Source organism: Dysidea avara, chromosome 12 (assembly GCF_963678975.1).
Source record: "Dysidea avara chromosome 12, odDysAvar1.4, whole genome shotgun sequence".
Classification (NCBI taxonomy): domain Eukaryota; kingdom Metazoa; phylum Porifera; class Demospongiae; order Dictyoceratida; family Dysideidae; genus Dysidea; species Dysidea avara.
This window is the reverse complement of record NC_089283.1, coordinates 18661798-18683015: the sequence shown is the minus strand read 5'-3', so window position 1 is coordinate 18683015 and position 21218 is coordinate 18661798. Positions and strand designations below refer to the sequence as shown.

The 21218-nt window shown below is 37.9% G+C and overlaps 1 protein-coding gene across 2 annotated transcripts in view; it reads left to right on the top strand.

Moving 5' to 3' along the window:
* Positions 1-2108: 2108 nt before the first annotated feature.
* Positions 2109-21218, top strand: part of LOC136241882 (uncharacterized) — a 31849-nt gene continuing 12739 nt past the window's right edge. Inside the window, exons 1-7 of one of the 2 annotated variants that reach the window (XM_066033265.1) lie at positions 2109-2228; positions 13664-13723; positions 14573-14730; positions 15527-15662; positions 17157-17459; positions 18367-18672; positions 19476-19781. In XM_066033265.1, the coding sequence (XP_065889337.1) occupies positions 2216-2228; positions 13664-13723; positions 14573-14730; positions 15527-15662; positions 17157-17459; positions 18367-18672; positions 19476-19781 (1282 nt within the window). In that variant the 5' untranslated portion in view covers positions 2109-2215. Of the gene's footprint in view, positions 2229-13663; positions 13724-14572; positions 14731-15526; positions 15663-17156; positions 17460-18366; positions 18673-19475; positions 19782-21218 lie in introns of those variants that run through there. The other variant, XM_066033266.1, reaches the window with a different exon arrangement.

The window sequence follows — 21218 nt, the reverse complement described above, 5'->3', positions numbered from 1 at the left end:
AGCTGCAAGATTTGTATTGAATGGTTTTTAACATACTAATCAGTATCAAGAATGATAGAACAACTAGGATGGCCCAGCAATGGCCAACGTACGCTTTAACAGTGAAAGCTAAAGTTGTAATGATGTAGAAGATACTGAACAACTCTGTATTCAAGCTAATACTAATCACCACTCATTTAAACCAGACACATATTATCAACCAAAATAGCTAAATGCTTACCATGATTCGTTTTTCCCTTCAACCAACATTTTATGGAACAGTCTAGCTATATCAGAGGAGGTTGTCATACACTTCTAGTAATTTAGAAACTTTTAAAAAGAACTGTGGCTATTAAACAGTTGGCTATTTTATAGCTAGCCGACTATATCAATTATTTTCTTATCAATAATAGAGGTTGTACATTAAAAAAAATTATTATTATTATTATCAATTTACCAAAAAGGAAGGCATACACAAAAGGCAAAGCCTGTACAAGGTGTCCGCCTACAAAAACAAACATACATACATATACCTACAGTACACTACAAACTAAACAGTACACAACAAAATGCAAAACAGTGATTAAGAAGTTACTTGACACATAAATAATTATAAAGGTGATGCCAGAAAGACTTTCGATTACTGTCTTCAAGGATATGTAATGGTACAGTGTTCCAGAAGAAAGTTGTGTTGACAAAAAAGGAATATCTCCTAGAATTAATGGTGGACTGTGGAGGGACTAGTGAAAGATGGTGACTTCTGGTAGATGCTATGGAATTAAATGAACAGTGACTATTAAATGTAATAGATGTTTGCTGGTGATATATGTCATAGAGGAAACTGACCAAAAGGAAATTTCGTCTTGACTGGAGAGAAGGAAGGTGAAGTTGGGAGCAACAATCATTCGAAGAAATGGTCCAAGAGCTGGTAGATGGACTCCAGCGACTCCCACAGATCCATCGAGCTGCCGCTTTTGTAGGTACTCTAGTAGTTGGATATCTCCCAAATTATGGGGATTCAGTGGCGGATCTAGGATTTTTAAAAGGGGGTTTCTGAAAGTTGGCATAGCTGAATAAGGCATCTGATGACATTTCTCCAGAACATTTTGAGATTACAGAAGCTCTGAGATCGGATTCTAGGCTACTTTTAGTTAGCAATTACAATAAATCCAATGTTTTAGGCCATATAAACTTAATTATTAGTTTCTCATCCCCACCCGCATCGCTGTTTTTCTTACCTCATCAAGGCACCACTGGTGGCTAAGGGAGGCCAATTAGCACCTTTTATAGTTGGTACCTAGCTAGAGCAGTCTAAGAAAAGTGTATTTTGAGTTATTTTAGCTAGCTGATTCAGCTATCTAGTTAGTAAAAAATAAAATAAAAATCCACCCTCCCGTACTGACATTTTGAGTACAGGAGGATGAGAAACTAATAATTAAGTTTATGTGGCCTTAAACTGCAAATACTATAGCTAGCTATAGGCAAAGATGGTGACTATAAGCTGTAGCTTTGATTGCTCTATTAGAGTATCTCGATCGTTTTTAATGCAGTGGGAGATAAAAAGTGAAATGTTGCTGAGGGTTTAATAGCTATAAATGGTGTTAGTTAAGTGCAGCTGCATGCATGCTACTGAAATACAGTGGTATAGTTGTTTGATATGACCATAGATAATAGACACCCCGTATATGGTAGGGGTGTCTATTATCTATGATATGACAAATTGTCAGTACAACAATGTTTATGTATTTAGGCTTCCACTGAGCTAAATTCAAAAGGGGGTTTCGACAGAAACCCCAGAAACCCATCCAGTAGATCCGCCACTGGGATTCCATACGAAATACAATACAATGAAAACATACTTTACGCATAGAGGGTAGGCCGCCGGTACTGTACTGAGCTAGCTAGTGCCAGTGGCCTCACTGGGGTTCCCTTGGCTCCTGGGCCTTCCGTTACCAAGAATCATTAGTGAGATCATAACGAAGCCAAAACATCGCTTTACTTTGCCCATCCGACAAAAATGTGGTCATGAGGTCCATCATATAAAATTAATACTGAATAGAGGAAGTGATTTAATTACTGACGTACGATTACGATTATAACAGGCTAATTAGCTACATAATTGCGTTATATTGAAAACCAATCGCGACTGAAGTAACCTGAGTCAGACCGCTCGGGGCAAAAAGTGACTGCCTTTTCTGTGAGCCAGTTGACTTAGAGTCAGTGATCAGTGTTAGACATGCACTATACAGGTATGCTTTTGTATTGCAGATCTTCAGAATGTGTTTTTGGTGAAAACAAAAGGGGGCGTTATACAATGTTTTCCGTACGTGCTGTAGTGATAACGTAACTAGCCAAACTCTCAAAAACAGTTGTGCATAATACAGCTCCGGTTCGTTTTCATACATTGTCGATCTTTGTCTCGCCGTTGGCTTTTCAGGTAATTAATTCTGAACTCGTTTCCAAAGAAAAGTCATGCATCTGTTTACACATGTTACACAAAGGCGGATCTGCGGATGAAGCCTGGACCAGCTCATTAACCTTTGAAGTGGCCATATCCCGAAAGCTAGTGTATATAGGGCCAGTTGCATGGCAATGAAAAAATCACATATACATGTTTCCTCCAACTCTGGGTGATCAGTCCTACTCAAGTGCGACAGGCTAACAATGTGGTACCTCTCCTCGCTGTTCTGTAGTGAGAGCATTTTAAATAATTTTTTGAGATTTTTCAGGCTTGGCTTCAACAATGCTGTTAAGTGATGTTTCCAACATTACATGAGTGGATTGGATGCACACTTTGGCCGGCAATGGACGCTGTGAGTTTGGTTCATGCTGAATTATAGCTGTTAATTTCTTGAAGTAATTTCATTGCCCTGGTCTTCTAAACTTGTATAGACGTTGCTGTAATGATGGAAGGCTTGGCTAAGCTTAAGGTTGGTGAATCAACATGCCAAGCAATCATAGTTGTTTAATACAGTATCCTGAAACAACAGCTACCACTTAGTCTGTTTATTGGTATAGAGTGGAGTCTTTGCATTATGCCTGTACTGGTACATTTTGTACATAACACATGTCTAATGTATATGTAACATTTTGAAGATCTTGTTGATGGTGTATTAAGACTTTTCGATGAGTCATAATGCATATTTGTGAATTTGTGAATGACAGGATGTACGAACTATCAGAATTATTAGTGTTAGCAAGAGTCCATAATAGAGGACTATCTTTATTTTGGACTCTTGGTGTTAGTGTATGTAAGTCACCAATTATCAGCATCATTTTGTTACAACAATTTTACTGTAGTGACATATAAACAATGTAATAGATCTACCGAAAGTGTAGAAATTTTCGTGGTTTATAAATTTTTGTGGATTTCGTGGTTTGCAGCTGATCCACGAAAATTAATCCACATAAAGCTGATCCACGAAAATTGATCCATTTAGAAACTCACGTCTCAGCTCGAGCAGACCTATTAACCATTGCTACCAATACACTTCTGCACTTTCCTTATACTATTAATGCGCATAATTTTATGTAATGCGCTACCTAGACGACATGTCCACCTGTTCACCACGTCAATAGATACTGATGGCCTTGTTCAAGTATGTAAGACTCATTTCCTCTGATTCCAGCAGGCAAGATTCTTTTGTGGTGAGTCAACCCCACAAAATGGTTTGCTTAGTCCTAGATAAGTATGCCAGCGTAAATGGAGTAGCCAAAGCTGTTAAGCATTAAACCATAGATCTTAAACACGACCTTAAAGCACGAATTTTGTTCCCCGCGGCTCCTCGAGAAAACAAACTGGTTCATCGAGATTAAACCACGAAAATTATATCCATGAAATTTAATACATTTGCAAACCTGTCTTTTTGGCAAACCACAAAACTTTTACCCACGAAATTTAATACGCTTACGGTATTAGATTTCAACAAGTTTGATATTTGATCAGCTAAAAATGTGATTTCTAAAATCCCATAGTGCTGCTATACATGCTTATATCATATAGAGACTACACTCTGATGTGACTGAAAATACAGCAATTATATTGGCAATACATGGGCATTTAAATGCATAGTAACATCCTGCAATAGAGGAAGGTGTAATGAGGCTAAATTCTTGTTAACAAGCAGCTGTCAAGGTACAACAACAGAGTTGAAGTCTCAATACTTTGAAACACAGGATTCTGCGAAATTTAGTAACCCTCAAGCCTATGTTTTGAAGTCTGACTATTAGTGTACCGAATTTAATTACGTATCTTGTGTGAGTGAGCATAGTATCATAAGTGAAGCCACAAAGCCTATCGTTCAGCACAAGGTACCTATTATTGGTACCATGTACTTCAGTGGTTGACCAATTATTGGCAGACTGTTCATACATATCTGCTTCATTGGTTCTTTGTGGGACTTTTATGGGATGTGCAGTTCTTGGAAGTTTTTACAAAGTTGAGGCTGAGATATTCAGGTTAGATGCTAAAGCATACTACATACTGGTTTCCAATAAATTATGTTTTATGAAACTTGTATATAGATTGAAAACATTTGTAAGAAATGTTTTAAAGGGTTATATGTAACAGTTTACTGTGTTACTGGGCCTCTATATACTCCATAGTCTGTTTAGTTACTAATTGGTGACTTACACCAGCTAACGTCTCAAACGTGCACAGCTTTAACATGAAAATACCACCCTGAGAGTCACTTTGGGATATCTTTCACTAGCCCAAATGGCATGTGTATTGTATGTATCTGTTTATGTTACAGTAGGAGGTAATATCACTGTCGTTTCTTTATTGAAACGCCTTCGTACTTGCATGTGTGCGTGAGTGATTATAAGGATTATACCTTTGTGAATTTGGTGAGTGGATTGAGCTAAAATTCAGCCCTGTAAACTAATATGCACAATAGTTATGGCTTCAAATTAAAATGTGTGTAGTTTATTTTTCCTACTGTTTAGCACTATAATTCTAAAGCTACTCAACAAACAGAGTAAAACTTTGGTAATTACCCTGTTTAATCGGTTAACACTAAACGCAGTGAAAAAAGATTTTGAAATTATCATAAACGATGTTGGATTTTATTGAATTGGCTAAATTAATAATTACTGAGATAATTCTCACATTAATTATGTCAACAGTGACTGAAATTTCAGAAGTGGCAGGAATATGAGCTATCAACTATCAAGCACAGATGGTTTATAAGTGCTCATTTAAGAGTTGAGACATAGCTAATTGTTTAGCTAGACAGGTTGTGTATTACATATTTAGAGGTTCACTTTTTGCCGATATGTATCATGCAGCATCGAAACTTGGTCATTATTGCTGACCCGATGACCCACCGACCTGGACAGCAATCTTGGTCAGATCAGAATTTGACCCAGATAATGAGAGCTACATTTGGGGTGCTCCACAATCATGGTAAGTTGAGCGGTAAACGGGTAGCTAAGTTTTATAATTAATGATCAGTCAGTGAGCATGGTTCCACAGACAGCAAAACATGTTTACCGGTGTAAGTGGGTGTGGCTTTGTGCATGCCTACACCCCATACTGTTTCTCCATGTATGACTACAAACAGTATCACATATCCTTACTAACTGTGAGTGACTTACAAAAGAAGGTGACCTGCCACAAGATTAGACTACGATAACAATTGATTAGTGAGAGTAGCTCCACATAGGCCTGCATACAGCAATGGACATGAGGGTTCGTGCATGCCAATAGACCTACTAATAAATGGGTGTTACTCCACAATAACACTTCCCAATAAGTGGACGACATTGTTTATCAGCCATTAGTACATATGAGGGCACACTTTGCTATACAATTATATCATCATTGGTCTGGCACTGTTCTTTCATTTGATGCAGTGTTACAGAAGTTCGCTAATGATGAATTGTGTTACAAAAGAAGTTAGGAATTAAATTACATTGATCTCATGTTTAAGCACTTTATATTGCAATGATTCCTACTAGTTCGCTAATTTTCAATGTGTGCCTAATAAAAAGAGTTGCCACTCGTACAATTGAACAGATTTCATTTTTTATTCGTATACAAACAACCTGTACACAAAATTTTTTTACTGTCATGCAGTGTCTATTTTCAGCACAGTAGAGATTTAGATTCATGTGAATTGCTATGTATAGTACGTAAGTCTAATAATTTTAGAGTCTATAGGAGTTGATTTTGTGGCTCAAGTGTGCATTATTGCATGTACTTTTAAATTTGATAACCGTTGGATTTGTGTAAGGATAGAAGAAATGATATTATGTAAGCTTTATTGACAACAAGCTTCCATTACATGATCTATTTCAATACAACCATTTTGAAATCCTCAGCAAGCCATGTAATTATTTCCTTGTTGCAGAGTCTTCAAATCTGATTAAAAGGTTTCATAGAGGCTTACCATCATCATGTTGATGTATATTGTCTTAAAACCATTAAACCAGATGCACATTCCACTGACATTTCAAGTCCAGGTCACCAGGTGGGTTTGTGCCTGCATTCTGAATTTGTTTGTTAGAACTACATGTGGCATGTACACTTGTGATCAAATTTTACTTATGAGGACTATTTTTATAATGAGGTGTTAAGTTTCAGTTTAGAAGTGTTTTAAAACAAGGGCACTGAAGGAGTTGTCGTAATTGTGAGGAGTTTTGTTTACCTGTACAGAATCGTCTATAAAATATTTTGAATATTATTTCTAGCTATGTATTAGTTAGAACGGGCTAACAAGGTTTCTACACTCTCTAGAGACCCAAGGACAATGTAGGCGAGGCTGCCCACAAACTTAATTACCAAGGCTGCAGGCTGAGGTAATTAATTTTGGGTAGCCAAGCTCACATTATCTTATCTCACATTATCAGCATAGAAATCAATATATAGAAATCAATATCGGCCTGTTCTAAGTGATTTAGAAAATTTTCCAAGGCAAAAAAAGATAAAGTGGCAAACTGCATTCTAGCATTGGGATTTATCCTTAAGTCGAATTGATCATGTCAGTACTACTGCTGTCTTCAAATTGTGGGTGCTAGCATTGAACTTTATTTATTGTGTCAGTACCACACTGTGACATTGGTGTATTGACTGCAACGCCTATATCTGAATGCAAATAATGCTTGTCTTCTCCAGAATGTGAGCTAACAATAAGGACATTTTGTTTTTGGTTTTGCCAATTTTCATTTGATGAATGTACCACTGGCGAGGCCCAGAGGAGGGTGGAAGCGGTTTAAGCGCCATTAAAATGAATTATGCTAAATGCTCGTTTTCTGGATTAACTAAATCGTGTGGATGGTGTAACGAAGTGTGGCATCATTGTCTTGTTGAAGAATATACATACCTGGTTTAGTGCAAGCGTACTACGCGCGGAAGTGTTTCATCAGTTTTGCCCTGAAAACTAAGTGATTTTACAAAACAAAGTACATCATCATAATGCTAACACGAAGTACAATCTAAATATCTAATGATCCCCAGTGATCCCCACCGTTCGCTAGTTTTGTATTGCGACTATTGAGGCTCACGTGAAATTCTAAACAGAGGTATGCAATTAACGTAATATTTTCGAGCATCGCTTCCACCCTCCTCTGGGCGAGGCCACAGGTCACTAACTATTTAGTAATCTTGCCACAGGTTTCTATAACCTCAGATACATCACCATATGATATATATGTACTATATATTTCCAAATACAGTATTTAAATGAGCCCAGTGTCTATTCAATCCCAGGTGTTTATTTTCTTAAAGTGCACAATGCACAGGGTAGTTATAAATTTTAAGAGGGGGAGGGACTGATGTGATATTTATATGATTAACATACTGTTTGCAGTCTTTCTCTTGTAACAGTTGTGTGGTATAGTAACACTAATTAGAATCCCAATCACGCGATCTGTACAAGGCATTAATAGGAATTACTTATGACCTAACTACATACATAAAACACCTAAATATACATACACATATATGTCTGTTTCCTACATTTCCCCCTCCCCTGCATGGGTGTACTATTTATGTCATTTCCAAGCAGGGTTCTCAATTAGCCTTCTGGTGGGGTGTTTGACACGTGTAGAGCGGCGGGGTTCATCTGGTGATTGTTGTGGGAGTTCCTCTGGTGAGTGTTGTGGTTCTTCTAGTGATTGCTGTGGTGGCAGTTCAACAGGAAGTACTGGTTGATTGAGGTTAACAGGGATGGACAAGGGAGCACGTCTTTTTATAAAGTGCCGGTTGTGAATAAACACTCTGCCACTTTGGGTTTTGATGTAGTACTTGCGGTGTGGGCTTACTGCAATGACGGTCCCGTATGTCTCCCAGAGCCTTGTTTGTGGATGCTGGATAGCCACACTAGATCCGACATGGATATCTGGGAGTACGTGGGTGTGAGTGTTGTAATATTTCCAGCCGTTTGGAGGTAGTGTTCCCTTTGCACATCAGCTTCTTGAAATTTGTGCTGCCATTCCGGTGCGAAGGAGCATCTGTGGGCTGGGAGTGTGTCTTGGACAGGGTGCCCATATAGCTTTTGTGCTGGTGAGAGGCTGTCCTTACAGGATGGAGTATTCCGGTATTGTAGGAGGGCTTGACATAGGTGGTCATGATCTATCTGTCGGCCATTCCATGATGTGGAGATGAGTTTTTTCATTGGCTTCTGTTTTCCTGTTGCTTTGTGGGTAATATGGGATGAAAGCTTGTGTGTAAAGCCCCACTGTCTTGCAAAGTCATTAAATTTCTTGGATTTGAATTGGGGACCGCCATCTGACCACACTGTCTCTGGAATCACTGTGCAGCAGAAGGATTGCCTGATGGCTGTGATAACTTGACCAGAAGTTGTGCCCCCATCCATGGAGATAATGGCTGGCCAATCGGTGTAACAATCAACTAAGATCAGGTAGTTTCGTCCCACGTATGCACAAAGATCAACTGTAATTTCTTGGAATGGCCGTGATGGTCTTGGTTTCTGGATTATCGGTTCTTTTGCATTTGAGGGTAAGTGGTCTTAACATTTTTGACAGTTAAGGATAACATTGTCTATTGCATTATCTATCCCTGGCCAGTACACAGTAAGCTGGTTGTTTGGTTCTTACTGACCCTTGATGTGATTCATGTAGTTGTGATAGCACTTCTTTCCGCATTTGTGTGGGGATCAGTAGATGCATCCGTTGACAATGAGGTTGTCATCCAAGGTGAGATGCTGCCTGACATTCCAGAACTTCCTACAAGGTTCTGGTAGTTGATGGCGATCGATAGGAAATCCATTGAGGATAAACCCTTTGAACATCTGGTACTCTTCATCCTGTTCTGCTGCTCTGCAAAGATGGTTTAAGGGTGTGTTCACTGTGTTGTCACTGGTGTGCGCTCGTAGCTCTGCAATGGATATCTCCTGATTATTAAAGGCATTGACTTCTGCGAACACTTCTGTTGATAGTGGGTCAGATGCTGGACTACGTGAGAGGGCATCTGGGGCATTGTTCTTGCTGCCCTTGCACCACTCAGCAGTGAAATTGTAGGCCATGAACCTGGTTTTAAGTCGTTGTAATCTAGGATTTTCAACTTCATCCAGGCGATACGAATTGAGGATTGGGAGCAGGGGATTGTGGTCTGTGATCACTGTAAAATGCTGTAGTCCTGATAGGAAGATCTTGCATTTTAGGGTGGCCCAGCATACAGCTAGCATTTCTAGCTCTATTGTGGCGTATCGTGATTCGGCATCTGAGAGGAAACGAGATCCTGCCTGGACGAGGGTCCAGGTGCCATCTTTCAACCTCTGTTGGAGGATAAATCCCAGGCCTTGTCTTCTCGCGTCAGTACACAGCCGTGTGGGCTTGTTCAGATCGAAGAAAGACAATGTTGGTGCAGTAGTGAGGGAACCCTTGGCCTTCATGAAGGCATTGTCATAGTGTGGTGTCCAGAAAAAATAATTTTTGGTGCTAAGCAATGGGCGCAGAGGTGTAAGCAACAATGCCATAGAGTTGTTGCGTGTGGAGAGTTGATTTGCCAAACCAAAGAAAGAGTGCAGGTCAGAGCGATTAGCTGGTGTTGGGAAGTTGTTGATGGCATCTGTGATGGATGAATCCACCTGGTATCCTTCAGTGGATAGGCGGAATCCAGCAAAAGAGACTTCAGTTTGACAGAATTTATATTTGTCCATGTTTAGAGTGATGTTCATGTCTGCGCATCGTTGTAAGAATGCTCTGACGTGGTTGGCATGTTGTACAATGTCGTGGTCATATATGACTATGTCATCTACGATGCGACAAAATCCTGATAGGCCTGCAAAAGCATCTGCCTTGCGGCAGTTGTAATGTTCGGATATCGATGATATTCAGTAAGGGGCGCGTAGGTATTTGAATCTGCCATGCAGGGTGTTGAAAGTTGTTAACAGTTGGCTTTCTGGGTCTAGAGGACATTGATGGTAACCTTTCATGGCATCTAGGATGGTGAAGAATTTAGCCTTAGTTGTGGAGATGTCGGCGACAGCTTCTGCTGGTGTAGCGGATTGATATAGCTCGTGTTTCACATAGCGATTCAAATGGGAGAGATCCACGCACATGTGGATGCTGTCTGAGTTTTTCTTTGGGGTTACGACGATTGGTGCAAACGATTCAGTAGCTTCGGTGATTGGGGCAATGATGTTTTGTTTCTGTAGGAGTTCTAGTTCAGTTTTCAGTTTCTCATGGTACGCAAAGGGGATGGTTCGTGGTGTGCTGACGCGGAATGGTTTTGCATTGTCGGTGAGATGGATGTGGGATTGCTCACCTTCCATTATTTTGATGTTTCCATCAAACACTGTTGGAAATTCTATCATCATTTGCTCTTGTGTGATTGGAATCTGTTGGTCTACTAGGGAAGTTGTGATGGTAAAGCTTTGATGCTGGGTTGTGTCTGGGGTGGTGGTTGTGGGTAACACGGTAGCAGAATCCCAAGTGCTTTGCAGGCTTTCCATGACATGATGATGCTCGTGAAGATGTTCAGGTCTGCCTGATACAGTAGGTCCTGTTTTCAAAGTTAAACGTAACAGGAAGTCGTTCAATAGGGTGCATTTGAGTGCCATTGGCAGCTCTAGGAACAAAGCTGGATGGTAGCAGGTTGTCAACATGTTCGTTGAGGTTGCACAAGGCCTTAGTGCCAGCTGCTGATATATCAGCCCCACAGTCGGGAAGCACCTCCATAGTGTTTGAGCCATTGGTAGAGCAGATTTGGACAGTGATTGTCGGCACTGGATCAGTGAATCTGTCATGGTCATGGTGAATCTGTCAAGAAAAATCAAACCCCTAATCATGAAAAATGGTTGATAGTGTACATGTGGGGTTCACAGTATCCCGTAACCTTAATAGGAATTACTTATGACCTAACTACATACTGTACATAAAACACCTCATACTACCTAAATATACATACACATATATGTCTGTTTCCTACAACAGTGAGACAAAAATTTAACTCCTGTTGGAAACTGGTGCATGCCTTTTCAGGTTGGCATAATGTATTAGTATATAGAATATATAAAATGTTGGTTTCGATAATCAATTAAATTAGTGTACCAAAAGTGTATTCATTGCTGGGATTAGCTATCCAATAGATAATGATCATAAATGAATTCATTTAAGGTTTAATGAGAAGTGCTATGAGGTATGTAATTCTATATGCATATGTGTATGAATACAATTAAGAATGCATCAGTTATACTATGATATCATCAAGTTACCAAGTGAAGCTTATTAGTCACATACCATTTGTTATCCTGTATTATTTGGTCATGTCCTTTATATCACTGTTATTGTGCGTCTAGATATTGTAGCATGTGATTGGTAAATTCAAAAGTGAACGTATATCTGTTGCTCTGGTATATGTATGGTGAATATCAACAGTACTGTGCTATGGTATATAACTGATACACCATGGTTTGTGGATACACTTACCATATATGGCACAACTTCACATATTCTGTGAAATCCTTACCTAAGTAGGAAACAAGTCAAGTGCCTAAATCAACCAACAATTGTTTACTTGGGTTGCTGAGTGGATTGTTGATGAACTCTTTTGTCCTTCATGGGTAACTCAGTAGTAACTAGTGATGGGTGTGGGATTACTAAACAGTTTCAAACACTTAATCCATAAATGATTTTACCAATGTCTATCACTAACAGGTACTGTTTCACTGTAAATTGCTATCTTTGATTGTCAATGTTGGGAGTAACGCGTTACATAAGTAACGCGTTACGTAATATTATTACTTTTGTGGTAACTAAGTAATATAACGAAATACGCTATAAAGACAGGTAATATAACTCAAGTTACATTACTTACAAATGTAACACGTTACCTAAGTAATATAGTTACTGTAACGAATGTAATATTATTAATACAAGTAACGAAGTTACTAATCTCATTAGTAATCCACTGAGTAACGCCTAGCCACAACGAAGTAATGAAGCCTACTTATTCATCAGCTTCTTACTTAGAACCAAGATTTGCACATTGTCTAACAACGCAATCATGTCATGTGATAAGGTGGTAGTTTCACACGTGACAGCTTAAGGCTGTGGACACAAAGTAATATAATATGTAATATTATTATAGTTACTTTATTTTTTGTGTAATATGTAACTGTAACTAAATAGTTCAGTTGCAAGTAATATGTAATATGTAACTAGCTACTTTTAAAAAGTAACTTGCCCAACATTGCTGATTGTTATCTACTGGGGTGTATAATACAGCTCACGTTTATACTCAGGATATGACAAATAAATATACACACCCCCATTGAGTGCTTAATATTAGTCCAGCTAACAAGAAAACACTTACAGGCGGCAGGATCCGAAACACTAATTTTCATCTGTCTGCCTGCCCGACCACAGTCACAAGGCTGGAGGCCAAACGAAGCGGCACACGGCCACCACTTGACACCACAATAACAAATTCACCAGTGAGATATGCCTTTTGGGGTTGCGACGAGTGTGTGCCCTCTGCATCTTGCCTTTACTTTTATCTTCAATCAGGATGGTCTCGTTCTTCTTCATACAATGAAATCATATTGAGGCATTAATTTTCCCTATCAATAGTTTCCTTGAGCAGCTTATTTAGATGCTGAAAAGTTATTTCAACACTTACGCTTGGTAGATACCTGTAACTTCATGATAGGTTCAATACCACGCCTATTAACGTTGATTGATAATGATTAAGCACCAAGACCACGCCTTTTAACAATCTATTTACTCGATCACAATTATACACCCCCTTATTATTGGTATAGCTGTATGGCACAATGAAAATACGTAATAGTGACACACCCACTGGTAGCATTCAAAGCAGGGGTTTTCCCACCGAGCTATGCTGTAATACTATCATTCATTGCTTTTTTCACTACTTTTTATTGCTTGGATCCTACTTCATTATTAAATTAATAGTTTTTAATACACTATTAAACTAACTAACTGATGCCTTCAGCCAAGCATACCTGTAACTCGACAATGCATAAACTTATGGGCTTGATTTTTTTAATTGAGTACAAATTTGACTTTGCTGAAACAGTTATTATAGACTTGGCAACCAGCAGAAGTTGGTTAGACCATCACAAAGTGCTCTCAGCAGACAGAGAACTTTCTCGGATGTATACAAAAGGGTATTCCATTTTCATGTAGGTCACATATATTATGTAGTATATACATGTTTGTCTTTGTGAGGTTGTTGTGATGTTGTGTTGTTTAGGAAAAATGATATTATCAACTATGTTACTTTGGATGATGATTTCCACTGCTAGTGGACAAGGTAAGTATAGATGTAAGAATGTACACTATGATAGTACAGTGGAACCTCAATTATCTGAATCTCTGGGGACCACCTAACTGCAGTTCAGATAACTGAAAAGTCCTTAACTTTTGAAGTTTTAAATTGTTTCTAATAGACACTTGCTACTCTAATAGAGCAATCAGTTTTTGACTCTGGTTAACTGAAAGTTTGGATAACTTATAGTTCAGATAACTGAGGCTCCACCATACTTAACAGTAGAGACTCCATTGTACTTAATAGTAGAGATCAATTTTAAAATGCTTTGTAGTCTATATGCATAGAACAGAACACTTACAGGATTTGTACCTGTGTTGTTTTATTGTGTGTGTATTACTATTGTATGTGAAGCATTAGAAGTTCCCTACAAATGTAACTGGGTCTGGAAAATCCAACACGATAGCATGTTTCTTTAATTCTTTGTTACAATTATTATCTACATAGCTGAGTACATGTTTCAGCCTCATATTATGATGAGAACATTTAGAGTTACAGCCCAACAAATTGTTAACAACAGAAAGGTGCTTAAATCAAGCTATGAATGTAGTAATTGAGAGTTACATCATCATGTTTGCCATGAAAATACAAGAGTCCATCTGCTGGGTAGTTTTCCTTGTATCACCATTCTTAGCCACAAAGTTATTAAATGTTTTGCCATCAACCTACCATCACTTGGGTGGATTTGACATATTTTTTCACCCTGGTGTTTTTAGAGGGGCACACACTTTTCACAGCTTGGATGTTTTGGTTTAGATATACACTTTTTGGTTAGTTACACACACTTGTATATGAGTTGATAAATTTCTTAATTGTTGCATATGTCTCTTACAGATTGTAGTACTGTTCCACCCAGTTTAAAACTTCAATGTTCTGATCGTACAAATGTTCGTGCTTCTTGGAGTAACACTGGAAATTGTACGGTCCAAGATTGTACACCTTCTTTTTACTGTACTGATGGTGAAAAATCTCATTTAGCATCAACAGCTGGGGTACATGTTTTATGATGTTGTAGTTATCTTTACAATATTTCTTTTGTGAAATTCCATTTTGTAATGAAATTGTCCCTAATACATACGTATGCTGATTGCAGTAGCACATTTAAATTTTTTTACTTTCAGCTATTTTGTGTTATAGCTTTACACTTGTATGTAAAAACTGACTATACTAATGACAGGTCCACTAGGCCAACTACTAAACTTCTTTATACTTAGGCCACTTATTGTTAATTTTATGTTTGAGATCATTATTTGCAATCTTACATGCACCTGACTACTGTTTTTTTTTAGAATTAGCTGAATGGTCTATTAGAGTATCTTGATCTTTTATTAATCATTATCTTAGCTTGTTAAGAAGTGAAAGAATTGATTAAAGTCCCTTCTCCTGACACCGTGAAGTCCCTTCTCCTAATTGGGGTTGGTATTCCACCCATGTGGCCTTCCTTATTCTATGTATCTTTCTATACAATCATTAAGCATTAAATAATGGTGAAAACTCGTAATAATGACCAAATTTAGGCGGTGGGACATAGCAATGCAGGTGGGGGATCTGAATTAACAATAAGTGGCCTTAGCTTCCACATAATCATTCCTTACCATAACATTATCATTGCTATGTTTGTTCTAAAGAGTTAGCTAAACACTCGTATCATGTTGAAATATACTATTTTAATACAAGTGATGATGTAATTATCCATAAGAAAAGGTGATTGTATTTATCCAGATGGTAAAATAGCTATCTGTACCAGCTGTATTACATATAAGTTAATTGTGATATTTTCACATTTAGTATGGGTGTTCCTCTTCCTGGGGAGGGAGACCACTTTCAATTCCGTGGGAAAGCTACAAGTGCTACTTTACTATGACCTACAAGTATGCATTCAGAGCTTGGAGAAACATTACCGAAAGTTGCTTAGCATATTCAAGTAAGATTTATAGGCAGTGTTTCTTTTATTATTTTGCCTGTTTATTAGTTTGTGTTAATATTCGTTACATATACAGTGGCAGATCCAGAGGGGGACACAGGGGGTACGTGCATTTCCCCTTCCTCCAAAAGAATCAAAGTACTCTATTAGAGCAGTCAGACACAAAGTCAAATAGAACAGTCACCGCATGTACATGTAACTCTATTTATTACTGAGTATGAATGCAGCACCGACCTATGGACACATCCTGCTAGGAATTTAAATGCACTTGATCCTTTATATGTCATTCTATGACAATTTACTTAAGGCTTATATCTAACTGATCATGAAATCATGACTGTCACTGCATGGTCCCTACAGTTCTTGTTCAATGCTAACCACCTAGAAAACATGATTTATTACTATGATTTAGATATTAAATTTTGTGCTTAAAACTACTCTACATCAAACATTTCAGTCATGAGACATGTAATCACTTTTAGCTTGTGCCCCCAACCTCCTGCTTTATATGGTGCACCTTCTCCTTACCAAACCCTGGATCCGCCCCTGATATACAAATACTGTAATGAGCATTGAATATAGAGGTTTGGGTATCTGTATCTTAAGAACAAAGAGTCAATTATTATGGTCAAAATGTTTCTTTAATCTTGTTCATATATGCACAAGTAGAAGGAAGAATTAGAAATTTTATATTCAATTAGGGATCATAGCTATAAAAGTAGAGAAAGATGGAAAATTGCCTACACCTGTAGAAATACTACTTCATTTTATATTCATAACTGAATTATGTCCACTAGTACTTAATGTTTACTCTTTGTAAAATGGTGAATCAGGGTCAAAGGAAAGAATGGTGCCATACTAAATGAATGCGAGCCCCAACTATGAAAAGTGAAGTAGTCATGCATTACGCTTCGTTTTCAGTTATGTTAATTGAGCCCATTACACAATGTTAAAAACAAAGAGCATTATTAGAAGTGCTGCTACAATCAATCCAGTCACTACGGACATGCAGATAATTTCTGTTATAAACGTAGGAAAGCTATCATGTACTAGCTACTGCAAATCAACATCTTGAATTACTCTTGTCTGAAGAATTCAGGCAAGCAGTTAGTTAATCAGTCAATAAACAAATTGTGTTAAATAATTGTTTTTTTCCCCAACATTTAATGGAAGTGTTTTTGGCTGCTCTAAAGTACACTTTTAGGCTTGATTCTACCTAACCAAAACTGCCAAGGCACTATGATGGTATTGTGAGGCTTGTTGTGTGCAAGAAAGTGAAAACCTTTACGATCTCCTAATATACAGGTGCTACCATACTGTATGATTACAGTTAATGTTGGTTTACAAAACAAGATGTGAATATTTGCACTCAAATAAAATGATAATTTTTGTGGTTGATATTATTTTCCAACTGTACAGTACATTATGTTCACATTGCAGATGTACATACTTAATATACCTTTTAACAGAGTGTGTGTTTGTTCTGGTGTGTAGTTTACATTCAACCAGTTGATGATATGTCAGTGAGTGATCCACTGGAGATCCACTGCTTAGTTGACACTCCAAATATAACAAATTCTGACGATGTAACTATTAGCTGGACTGGACCTAATGGTACTATCACAAATGATAACAGACTAAATATTACTCCAACTGTCTCCAATGGTACCAACCATCTTAGTACTTTACAATTTTCATACCTCAGTGAAGATGATGAGGGGTTGTATGAGTGTAATACAGCAGTATTAGATTATAATAAGAATAAAACAGCGTCAGTTGAATTAACCAACTTTACAAGTGAGTTAATATGGAAAAAATCAAGACACGTGTGTATGCATACGTGCATGTGTGCATGTGTGTGTGACAGATAAAAGTCCACTATACAGAAACTAAAAGAATGTGATTTTCATGCACCCATACCTTGGCCATGTACATAGAAATGAACAATTTTGCGGTAGAGGATACCTTCCAGCAAACTAATAGCTTAGCAATGGCGGATCCAGGATGGGGCATTTGGGACAAATCCCCTCCCCCCCCGGCTCCTTTGTGAAGGAGCCATAGCTACTTCTTTTGATTGAAATACTAAACCTTGTCAGTCCATAATCAATATTATCTATGTCACCCAGCACCTTCGTGCGTACTTAGCACCCCTAAAAATAATTTTTGTATTGCTGGTTTTATATAAATTCTAGCCTTTAAAACAAGTTATAAGACTTTACAAAGGCCAAAATAGCAAAAATAAGAGTTAATACAATATACTAAGAGGTGATCATTTGCTGATTCAAAAATGCAAGAGAATTTGCTCTCACCAACCACCTACAACTTAGCCTGTTTGTGCCCCTCCCCTTACCAGCTTCTGGATCCACTCCTGCTTTAGGGGATTGCAATTACAAAACAGAATCAACACCTTGCATTTGCTTGAAAATTTACACATGCTACGTAAGATCCCTAACTAAAGCCATGGCTTTTTAACATCATGATATCTTGCGATGGTCAAATATTCTAATAGAGCAGTCACTTTCCTTTTGGTTAACAGATATGGTTATAACTGAGTAGTCTTGCTTGCTACTGATAGGGATGGACTATATTACATTTAAAGAGAAAAAGTAATCTAGATGTGTGACTAATTGATAACTATTTTACTTTGTTCACAGGCATATGTTTGTTCCTAGACGTGTATATCAGTTGATATTGTGTTCTCTAGTTCCCACTCCTAATGTAATTGTGACTGCTCTCAACTATCAACAAGTGGGTGATCCACTATTATTAGAATGTAATGTAACTACAGTGAGAGGTATCACTAGTAGTGTGGACATTGTATGGATTACCAATGACAAAGAAGTTGAAAGAGTCAATAATGTATCAGGGGAAACTGTAGACAACTCAGTAGTGTACAGTGATACTTACAATAATGGGTCAATACTGAGTGAAGATGATGATGGTACCATGTATCAGTGTAAAATTGAGATCAATACAACTCCATTAGTTAGTTCTACTAGTACATTTGTAGGTGAGCCAGTCTGTATTGTCGTAGTGTAAACCAGATACTCGATCATATACTTAAGAACTTTTTAAACCAGGTGGGTGTGTGTCTGGTTTCCTGATATTATTTTGTAAAAGCATGTGTGTGTGACTATCTACCTATGTACATACCGCTCAAATACAATGTCGTCTTGTGAGAGTGCGAGTGATTAAAAAACTCGCTAATAACAGACCTGTTTCACTTGCAAGTATTCATCCTGTTTCATTTGGGATGAATACTCGAGAGCAAAATAGGTACCATTCCCTTTTATTGGCAAGTTTTTCAATTGCTTGCACTCTCGTGAGGCAACATTGCATTTGAGCGGTACCATATGTACTGATATTTGTCCATACACACCTACATGAGCAAAGCTATTTAATAGTAAAAGCAACCAGTATGTGGGAAGTAAAGGCTAAATTAAAGTTCCGCACAGGTAAGCTTTGCTCTGAAATGGTTTCTTTTGCAGGTTTGTAATATGGTAGTATACTATTTGAATGACCTTCCCATTGAGACTATGAGCTGAATATGTGTACAGTAAAATACATACTTCTAACCTAAATAATGAGTAAAATCATGAAAATAATCCAGTCTAAATGTATACTCATGGGTCCAGGCTTAGTGAAGGTACTAAAGTACAAAACAACATCTACTTGATGATGTTTTATTTTTGATTTCTAGAGTTACATGTGTGTCCTTCTAATTGTACGACAAAATTAATGCTAGCTTGTATGTATGTATGTGATTTGTTTCCTGAAAATCTGATTGTAGTTCATGCTATATTACATTTTCAGCTGATATCCAGCCAGTGGAGCAGCAAATATTTGTGGGCAGACCTTATAAAGTCTCTTGCCCTGTTTTTGCTTCAAGTGAATTAAATTCTACTTTCATCTGGACTGGACCTAATGGTGTAATTACTGATGATGGTAGACTAACTGCAGTCACTTCAGATATCTCCAATGATACCACCTCCACTAGTACTGTACAATTCTCTTACCTCAGGGAAAATGATGAAGGATCATACAGATGTGATGTGACAGTATTTGGATACAATTACAATTATAGCACATCATTGTCAGTTGAGTTAAATAACATTACAGGTATGTACTTAAGCTTATTCTTTATGCACATGTGTACAATTACCATCCACGTTTTTTAAATAGCTGGACCATATGTGACCGTCTCAGCAAAACCCAACTTGTTCACACAACTTTCGGATTTTTTAAATTTTATCAGCATTATCTGCACTGTCTAAGGAATGGATCACCAAAGTTTCAGCCGTCTGTGGTGAGTAGTTTTGGAATTATAGCGCTAGACAGTAGGAAGAACAAGACAATTGATTTGTACAGCAACTATGCTAAAAATAAACTACAGACGCAGCCATAACTTCTGTTTGCATTAGTCTACAATGTTGAAATTTAGCTTAAAATGTTCACCATGGATTAGCAAATCCACCAAGGTATCAAGACACACGGTAGTGTGTCGTGCGGCCCAAGAAGCCGGCGCGTAACACCCGTGAGTATATTGACAGGAAGAAAGAAAACGCAATTTTCGCACCTCCGTAGCTCTGTGCTTCCTTGATGAAACAAGACGATTTTTGCTGTGGACATGCCCCCCAACTGCAGCACTCTACATTCCAAATTTGAGCGAAATCGCTTCGCGCGTTCCCGAGATATGCGACTTCAAAAATTGGCTGAGTTTCTTCGTTTTTTTTTTCTTCTTCTTCTTCTTCTTCTTCTTATTTTTCTTTTTCTTGTCGCACACTTACAAAAACTGCTATAAAACTCGAACGCGTTATCCGATTGCCTTGAAATTTGGCACACAGAAGGGGGGTATAAAGGCGCATCTCGGTACCAACTTTGGCTGGAATACCATAAACAGACAAAGAGTTATGAGCGATTATGCACGAAAAATAACACCAATATGTTGTCACGCCTACAGGGTAAACCGCGTATGGGAAGAAGCTGAAAATCGGTGGGTGAATAGGTTAACTATTGAACCTCAAACCTTTTGTGGTTTGAAAGAAATCGAGCTAAAAACCAGGAAGATACAGCGAAAAAATCAACAGTGTGTAACAATTACGCAATCGAGATTAGCTAATTTTTAATATTTTTATTTTATTATTATTATTATTATTATGCTTGCCACGCCTACCAGGTAAACCGCTTGGGGTAATGCTTTCAAAATCGCTGTACAGATGGAGTTATCATCTTAGAAAGGCTCTTCAATGGTGTAGAAGAATCAGACTTAAATCCACGGAGTTATAACACGAAATCCAACTTGGTGTAGCAAGTGCGAGATCGAGATACTCTAATAGAGCAGTCATCCTAATAGAGCAGTCACCCTGAACAGAATTAAAGAGATCAGTTAGAAATAAGTAACCTGTATAGAGATCAGCTACAAACAAATCACCCTGTAGAGAGTTCAGCTACAAACAATTCACCCTGTTAAAACATCAGTTAGAAGAAGATTTCTTGTAGAGAGTTCAAATACAAACAAATCACCCTGTTGAAAGATCAGCTAGAAGATGTCACCTT